A 9603-nucleotide genomic window follows, 5' to 3' on the forward strand; every position below is an offset into this window, starting at 1 on the left:
CGACCTGGGATCAGATCAGAACCCAGAACTATTCGCTGGTTCCGCTTCAGATGGCGAGCTCTGCCAACCATCAAACAGCAAACATGGAGTGGGTCACTGGAGAGCAACAGGCCCAGGTGCTCTGAATTGGACTGTGAACAAGGGAGACGGAACCATTCAGTAGAACCCTGGCAATAAAGACGGTAAAGGCAGTGGGCTTCACGACAGATGCACCTCACAGCAGGAGAGTGGGGCTCTTAAGAGGGACAACACGATTTAAAAAGGACAGCTCAGAAACGGCATCATCAGATCATCAGTTTTTGCCTTTAAACCAATAAGTGTTATTAGACCTTTTCACCGCACCAATGAAGTGCTGGTAAAGACTGAGAGCATCAAGAAGCTTCACAACGTGCACAACCATCTCATAGGTCGTGTGTTGTTAATGTCATCACCTCCTCAAACTCGCTCGTGGGGAATGTTTGATGATGTGTTTGAACGTCAGCTCACATTCGACTTCACACGGAAGTTTTACAAGGAGGCCGGTAGGAAAAAGTCCAGGTGATGTAGGGCATGACGCACACATGGAGCTCAGCCGATCTGGATGTATTCAGGAGGGTTTCTGTACCTTTAAAAACCATTTGCAGTAAATCCTTGGACAGCATGTTACCTGCTGCAGTGTGTGTGTTTTAGGAATGTTGATATTTTCTGAGGATTTAAAGTCAGTTTTCTTTGACTTTGGTTCAATGCAGCACATTTCTTGTACTTTTAACCCTGAATCTTCTGGTGTATCAGCTGCAGTCTTTGCACACAATAATACTTTAACTTACTTCAGACATGATTTAACAGGACGGATCGTTTGCTCCCTGCAGGTTTATTTACCCAGCTCTAAACATCAGCCTACCTGACCAGGTGTTCTCTCTTCATGTCATGGAGGATAAGTGGAAGTTAAAAGTTAAACTTACAAACTCTGAAGCCCGGTCCATGGGAGCTGTCTCTCCGTCCTTCTCCTCCTCCTCCTCCCCCCTCGGGGCTGCTGTACAGCGTGGTCACATTGCCTCGCTCGCAATAGTTGACACATCGATCCTGGCTGCAGCGCACCTTGCAGATGGTCGGCGTGAACATCACCTGGATCCTCTCCACTCCTCCTCCTCCTCCTCCTCCTGCTCCTGTGACCGTCTGTCCATCAGCTGACGGAGGAGAGAAGAAGACAACGATAAGGACAGACGACAGAAAACAGCAGAGACGAGGCTGCAGCATTTTAACGGTTGCAGTCAGAGTTTGTGTTGCATCGCCCAAAACTCTGAAACCTCTCCCCTCACTCGTCCCCCTCTCTCTCTCTTTCTCTGTCTTACTCAGTGGTGGAGTAATAGCGAGTGTCGCAGGACAAAAGTTCCAGAGAAGAAAATGCTTCCCCCTTCTCTCTCTCTTTCTGCACTCTGTTTTTTCCTAAACACCCCTGAGTGTGAGTGAGCGAGCGAGCAACAGTGTGCCTGAGCAGAGAAGTGAGAGAGAGAGGTAGAGAGATAATTAAAAGCAGTGTGCAGGACTGGGCTCAGGTCCAAACAAAATGTTTAGCAGGGATCTGGTCCATCAGTCCACACTGAGAGAGAGAGAGAGAGAGAGAGAGAGAGAGAGAGTATCAGTATCTGACTCTCGCTCTCTCTCTCTCTCTCTTTATTGGCTCTTTCTCGGAGCGAGCAGGGAGCTTGTATCTCTGCACACAGTTTCATAACAGACCTCAGAACAGTAGAGGATGTCAGGCTGATGATGCAACCCTGGTTTGAGTTTCAGAGGTCGACATTCACAAAACATGCCAAGGTTTGAATTAGCTCCTGACTGCAGGATGAGGAGGAGAAGTAATTTAACTAACTTTAAAACCATGTTTAAAGATGTTTACAGTTTGGGTTCTTTAACTTTGTAAACCCGTGTTTTTTTAAGCTCATATATAAATACAATGATTAGATTCTCTGCACGGGTCCAAGACCCACCGGGTCCACTTTGGTTTATTCAAAATAGTTCTCAGATGAAATAAAGATGGAGACCTCCTTTTTCCGAGCAAGAAGATGGCAACAGACCAGAAGCTAAACTGCAAATTCAAAAAGGTAGGACACAAACCAAAGGATGATGTCATGATAGTTTTGTCCTCTTTTTGTATACAGTTTATTTTTAAACAGCTGTTTCTGTGATCAAACTGACACAGTGGAGTTGTATACCGACAGCTGAACAGCGAGCTGAGACTCAGCATAAGAGGGCTATCTTGATCCAGCAGAGGTGCGCTCTCAGCGTGACTTGACCATTGCATGCACTCTTGACCTCAGTCCATGAAGACGATTCATTAAATGAAAACTCACATCTTTGTAACATAACAATGAGTATGGTCTTTACCTCCTTTTTGTAAAGTGTCTCGAGATAACATTTGTGATGAACTGGCACTATATAAACAAAGACTGATTGATTGATTGATTGATTGACGACGGAGACTCGTCTCTCTGCAGACCGCAGCCCGCCCTTTTAGTGGAGAGAAACAGGATTACTACAAACCTGCAATTCTCCAAGCTGGCTCGCAAATATTTGTTTTCAAGGAACGTCTGTGCACTCTGAATGGGTGTTCTCGTCAGCGGGTTATATCATAGATCAAAAGAGAGCTGCACTCGACCCCGAGAGAAATCTTAACACTTCTATGGACTAAAGTATTTGATGTAACTCTGTGTTAAAAAGTTCTTCTCTTTCCTGTTTCAATGCAACGACATCCCGGAGCACAAACTTCTCTGCAGACCAGACGGTTTTCATGTGGGATGAAGACCGTGTCCTCCCATGAAGAAGGACATGGTGTTTACGCGTGAGAGAGACATGCTGCAGCTGTTGTCTCTTTAATAAAGACAAGCATAACTGATAATCAAGAAATCGTCTGAGTTTGAGTCACAGCTTGAAAAAGAGGACAAAACTCATCGTTCATCATCAGACAGAGATAAGGAGGAACAAGAAGAGGCCAGCATGAAAACAAATCAGATCAAACACCGAGAGTGAACCCTGTGGGACCCCGTCCTTAAAGGCCCCTCCATGTGGAGCAGTGATTCTCGACCTCTTGTAAAGCTTCCGTGTTTGGTTTGTCTCGACTCTACACTTCATCATTTGATTTTAATGAATCTATCGATCGTTCCATTTTTAATGTGGGTAGCGGTGAAGCGGGCGGCTCTCCGGTCCGGTCTCTCCACGGACTCTGGACAAAGACAGGAAGTGTGTGTGCGTCTAATCACAGTGATCTGGGCTGAGTTATGAGACTGTATTAACATTCAGCTTATCTGAAAGTGTCACCCTGTGAAAAACACACATTCCTGCTCCGTGAAATCACCTCCAGCTTGTTTTTTCACAACAATGTACGGCTGACAGATATGACCTGTGTGTGTGTCGTTTATCTGTCGGCTTCAGTTATCACACTAAATAATGACCCGGGTGTTGTGGTATGTATGTTAAACACACACTGAGCCCGGGTCCAAACACGCCTGATAATCAAGTCTGCTCTCATATCTTTAACACCGCCAGATAAACATTTAATATGGAACACACTCACACAGCTAATCATGCCGAAAAAGTATTTCCATTAAACTTTGAATTAGGGGTGTAAATAACCAGTTTGACTCACTCTGACGTCTCTCCATCAGTACATGTCCACAGGATCCTGTTTGTGTGTGTTTATTTCAGCCTATGTGTGTGTGTAGCATGTTCAAAAACTCAGCTGCACTTGGCGCAACACCACTTTAGCATGCTAACACTTTAAAGCTTTGCATGATTTGCTGTTAAAGTCTTTCTATGTGATTTTTCACCCTTAAATGTAGAAATCAAGTATCTCCTCTGAAAATAACTCTGTGAGTCATGACTGTCTACAATGGGTGTAACACCCGAGTCCCACTGTCTGTGATGTTTTCAGAGTTTTCAGAGTCCTATCTTCACTTTGTTTACATCGCCGGGACGGCCGGCTGACTCCTCCCCTCATGTATAAAAGTTGTTTAATTGAGGGACTAGAGAAAAGAAGAATAACATACTGTACTCACTGCTTAACTGTGTTTCTAGATCACGCTCATTTCAGGTAAATTTACATGCAGTGTGAAGATACCAGCATAATAAAGATCACTAGCATTAGCATGCTAACACAACAATGCAGCGCAAGTTGTTTTGGTTTCATGCTGGAGCTCAAGGGCGACATCTGCTGGATCAAAAAATCACATATAAAGCCTTAAACTGTTAGTGATACTGACGCCATTTCATTCTCTTGCCTGAAACGGTTCGATTCAGCGTCTGTCTCTTTAAGAACCTCCTCCCCATGTGCCCACTTTCTCCTGATTGGTCAGCTCTCTGGAAGCCTGAGGAGGCAAAACACTGCAGGGTTGCCAGGGGAGGGCTGCTCTCCAGAGCTTTAGGAAGAGAGTCTCTGTAAGTTTCATATCTGGGACTATGGAGTGATTTACAGAACGAGCCGTTTAGCGCCCTCTGCAGACTCATCCTGGGATTACTCCAACACACGTTTACCTCATGATCTGACGCTTTGCCCTCGTTTAGTTTGGACATCCAGCATTGAAACACTAACCTGGATCAGCAGAATAGTTCAACTTCAAACTAAGATGGTGACGCGTGGCGATGGTGTTGGCGATGGCGTTGGCGATGGCGTTGGGGATGTGATGCGTTTACTGACCTGCTGGTGCGGTGAAGTAGACGGTGTACTGTCCCCTCTGAGTGTGAAAAGTCTTCATGCTGGTTTTTCCCGATGATGATGAGGAGTTAGAAGGAGCAGACGAGGAGGTCACAGCGTTAAGTTTCTTCCTCTCCTTCTCGACGTGCTTCATCAGTACGGCGGCCATCTTGTCTCCTCCTCCTCGCGACAGAGTCTTCCTCAGCAGCACCGCCTGGGCCTCCCTCAGACTGATAACACACACACACACACACACCACATACAAGTACTCAATCATGAATAAATCAAACACAAAACACGGATCATTGTAAACCACAAACAGGCTCCTCCCCCTCTCCCTAAGGCTCCTCCCCTCTCTATAAGACTCCTCCCCCTCTCCCTCTCTATAAGACTCCTCCCCCTCTCCCTAAGACTCCTCCCCCTCTCCCTAAGGCTCCTCCCCCTCTCTATAAGGCTCCTCCCCCTCTCTCTAAGGCTCGGACGCTTGTATCCACGATCTCATTCTTTCAATCTCTGCCTGAAGCTCACGACCACAGGTGAGGGTCGGAACGAAGAGCGCGCGGTGAATCGAGAGCGTTGCCTTCAGGCTCAGCTCGCTCTTCAACACAACGGCCCGGCGCAGCGCTCGCTATACTGCCGACGCCGCACCAATCAGGACGCTCCATCTGACCCTCACTCGTGAACAAGACCCTGAGATACGTCAACTCCTTCACTTGAGGCAGAGACTCGAACCCAACCAGGAGGGAGAAGTCTTCCAGCAGTACAGTTAAATAAAGGACAATTTAAATCCATCTGACAAAAAAATATATACTGCACTACTCTCGTTTAACCAGCAGAGGGCGGTGTCTGCGGACAGCCGAGACCCAGGTGCTGCTCACGTTAGCTCGGCAGACCAATCAGGATGCACTCCATCCAAACAGACGTGACTTGATTTAAAACAACGCCAGCTCCACGATGTGTAAACACGGTACATGGGGTGAACGACATCACCGCTAGGCGCCTCAGGTAATAAATACTCCAAACCGGTCTCTCATGCTGCGCTTGAACTTCCTGTTTATTCCTCGCCATGTCTGTCACCTTAACCTCTAAGTCTTCCTCCTCAGAGGCTCCCTGCGGTCTGTTTTCCCACGGTCCGTCCTGACCCCCGGCTCTGAACCCCTGACCTCAATGACCTCTGACCTCTGAGTGGTGTTGAATGTTGACACGAGGAGACTTTAAGGAGAATCTGTTTTCACACTTCTGAACATCTTCTCTGAGACGAGCAGGAACGTAAACGCTCGACATTTCATCATCGTCTTCCTCTAAAACAAAATCAGTAACGTCGCTGATTTCACTTAAATCTGTCCGACTGATTTTACTGTCATGACGTCATCGTGTAAAGTCAAACATGGGCGTTATGATTGATGGTTCTTTCACCATGAACAGCTGTTGACTACAGTCGACTCCTAGTTCTGATCAGACATTTTTACTTCTGTTTGACTCTTTATATCCTGACAGAGGATGTTTATCTGGACGTGTCCGATGGGAGTCGCATATAAAACCTGGAATGAGATATTTTTTTTATAAGAAATCAGAGAATTACACTAGAAACAGATTCAGCCTTCAAAGAATAAATGTCATCTCCTCCTGTTTTTTTGTCTCCATATGTTTTGTTTTAAAGTTAAATAAACTTTAATCTGTCTGTGTGTTGAAATCTTGTTTTTTAGGTTTATTTGTCAGTTTTTGTTTTTAGTACTAAAATAAGTTTGAACCTGGAGCGTGCAGTTTGCAGAGTAAGCGCTCCCCCTGCTGACTGAACAGAAAACTGCAGCTTTACTGACCTCTGCTGTTGAACACGCTACACACACACAGACTGAAAGGGGGGGGGGGGGCTACCAGACCAGGTTCCAGACTGGCGTTCAGACCAAAATAAAAAATATTCTTTCACAATCAGTTTGTTTTCTTACCTCAGTGAGAGCTGCTTTGCTCCTCCCGTCTTCACCTCCTCCATCTTTGTTCTGTCCTCCTCCCACTTCTTCTTCTCCTCCCTCACACCTTCCATGCTCTTCTCCTCCCTCCCTCTCTTCTCCTCTCTCTCTCTCTTCTCCTCCCTCTCTCTCTTCTCCTCCCTCTCTCTCTTCTCCTCTCTCACGCTCTTCTCCTCCCTCGCTCCAGGATTCGACTCTTGATTCAGTCCGTTGTCTTTTCTCGGTTCTGAATAAAACTCCATCTTCAGTCTCTGCTCCTCGATCGTCGGCTGCGACTCGGTCTTTGGATTGCGTCCCTCCTCCTCGATCGTCGGCTGCGACTCGGTCTTTGGATTGCGTCCCTCCTCCTCGATCGTCGGCTGCGACTCGGTCTTTGGATTGCGTCCCTCCTCCTCGTCTTCGGTCGTCTCAGAGCGATGTTTCGACCTTTTGTCTTCAGCTTTAGGGCGCGTTGTGTCCGCCTCTGGGTTTGTGTTTCCACTCGTTCTTTCCACGCCGTCCGTTGGTTCTGTTTTAAACGCTCTGAGCTGAGCTGTGATCTCCGCTCCCTCCTCGGGGTGAAGCTCAGGTTTAAGCCCCGCCCTACTTTCTGCTCGCCGCTCTACCTGTGGAGTCTTAGAGGCGGACACTTTGGAGACTCCTCCTTTTTCTTGAGGTTTAGAAGAATTTGTTTCAGGTGTTGGAAACATGAACGTTGGTCCAGACCGGATCCGCAGCACTTTCGTACTCCTGCCGCCATCGCGTTTACTTCCTGGTTTGGATACTGGTTCTTTCGGGTTCAGACGTGGCGTCCTGGTCGGGTGGACAGTGGTCAGCGGCGGTCCTGGCACAGAAACAGTAACCGTGGAAACCTCACATCGGTGACCGCTGAAACCTTGACGACACACACAGCGGTTAGACGGCCGACACGTGGCGTCGCCGTGGCAACGAGGATGACACCTGGCTATAGGAGGAGAGAAGGGAGGAGAGGAGACAAGGAGATGAGGTGAGGATTTAAAAAGGAGATGAGGAGAGGGGATAGGAAGGGAGAGGAGACAAGGTGATATATTTGGTCTTAGGGGTTCAGTTTGAGACAAACATGAGCTGCTTCAAGGGTTAGGGTAAGGGTTAGGGGGGTTGTGTGTGTGTGTGTGTGTGTGTGTGTGTGTGTGTGTGTGTGTGTGTGTGTGTGTGTGTGTGTGTGTGTGTGTGTGTGTGTGTGTGTGTGTGTGTGTCTATGCATCCGTCTCCTGCTGCTCAGCAGAATCAAAGGTTTGGATGGAGAGATGTCCCGACATCAGGACTTGGTTAGCCTACTGTTAGCTTAGCATAAAGCCTGGAAGCGGATTGGTTTTATAGTAAATAACTGGTTTCTTAACTCCTCCCTTCTTAATGTATTCTTGTCCAATCACAGTGTGGGGGGTGTCAACATTTTGCAGATTAACCTCCATATTATTGATGATGATGATGATGGTCTCCATATTATTGATGATGATGATGATGGTCTCCATATTATTGATGATGATGATGATGGTCTCCATATTATTGATGATGATGATGGTCTCCATATTATTGATGATGATGATGATGGTCTCCATATTATTGATGATGATGATGATGGTCTCCATATTATTGATGATGATGATGGTCTCCATATTATTGATGATGATGATGGTCTTCATATTATTGATGATGATGATGGTAATGACGATGGTTTTTGTTTGATAAGGACGACTTATAAGATGGTTTCTATACTGATTAGAGCTCTCAAGAACTGCCCTCAATGTTGTGCTTTGCCTCTGGTCACTTCCTGTCAGCACCTGTGTGTCCAATCAGACTCAAAGCTGATCGTTTGCTCTTACTCACATTGTTCCCTTTTTTCTAGATCCTTGCTTGTGTTGTTCTTACTCTCTGATGTACGTCACTTTGGATAAAAGAGTCTGATAAGTGAGTTGTAGAATTGTAGACTCCACAGATGAACGGCGCTCCTCCTGGAGGTTATGGACCAAGAGATGAAGCCGTTTTCAACATGGAACAGGAAGTCAGCATTGAAGTGGTTGAACAGAAAGCGCTAGCTTCCTCTGAATTATGATGAAGACTTTTATTCAGCTATAAGAAAAACTTTTTACTTTAGTATTTGGATCAAACAGTTGTTTTACTGGTTGACCCTCCACAGAGTATTTTTGAGTCGTATTGAAACTTTAACTGAAGTCAGGGATCTTTACCCCGCTATAAACCCCAGAAGAAGAAGAAGAAGAAGAAGAAGAAGAAGATGGTGCGTTGGGTTTTATGATCAGGACATGTGGATTACATAAAGTCCAGAACCGCTATAAACCCCGGAAACATAAATAATCCAGCTCAGCTCATAAATCCAGACCTGCAGATGGACTCTGGAGTCCTGCAGAACTTCACACTTTGAAGAGAGTCGGCTGCTCCATCACACTGTCTGCACCTGTGTGTGTGTGTGTGTGTGTGTGTGTGTGTGTGTCAGTGCATTATGGCAAGAACGAGTACGACAAACAACATGGCCGCCTCCAGGAGTGCTTTTGCTTTGTTTGCTGATACGAGACGATAACGACACTGCTTAATCTGTAGACGCACGTAGCAGCCATGTTGGATTTTAACTCGGGCTACTGAAGGTTTTTCCGAGTCAGACTTCATGGAGCGTTCCTGATGATGTATCAGACCGGTAACATGAAAGGCACCACGAGTCCGTCCTGATGAATCACAGTTACCAGGACGTTTAATTCAAACTGTGTCTGTTTTTGATTCATACTTGAACCTCAGCTCGTGTTTCTGGGCTCCAGATGACTTTGAGTTTGAACAGAAGTTTTCTGTTTCATATCTTCAGCAGGAAGCTGCAGATGTTTCACCACAACATGACAGCTGCAACGGATCAACGGAGAAAAATACAGATGTGCTGGAGACCTACAGAAGAGGCACGTGTTGACAAATGTATGCACAGAGAAAATGGAAATATTGAAGCAAAGT

At 46.2% G+C, this 9603-nt stretch overlaps 1 protein-coding gene across 1 annotated transcript in view; it reads right to left on the minus strand.

The window, feature by feature from the left end:
• Positions 1–6931, minus strand: part of LOC109979746 (latent-transforming growth factor beta-binding protein 4) — a 38210-nt gene extending 31279 nt beyond the window's left edge. Inside the window, 4 exon segments of the mRNA XM_065960556.1 lie at positions 942–1166; positions 4670–4728; positions 4771–4896; positions 6613–6931. Of these exon segments, the coding sequence (XP_065816628.1) occupies positions 942–1166; positions 4670–4728; positions 4771–4896; positions 6613–6875 (673 nt within the window). The 5' untranslated portion in view covers positions 6876–6931.
• Positions 6932–9603: the final 2672 nt, after the last annotated feature.

This window comes from Labrus bergylta, chromosome 11, assembly GCF_963930695.1.
Source record: "Labrus bergylta chromosome 11, fLabBer1.1, whole genome shotgun sequence".
In the NCBI taxonomy this organism is placed as follows: Eukaryota; Metazoa; Chordata; class Actinopteri; order Labriformes; family Labridae; genus Labrus; species Labrus bergylta.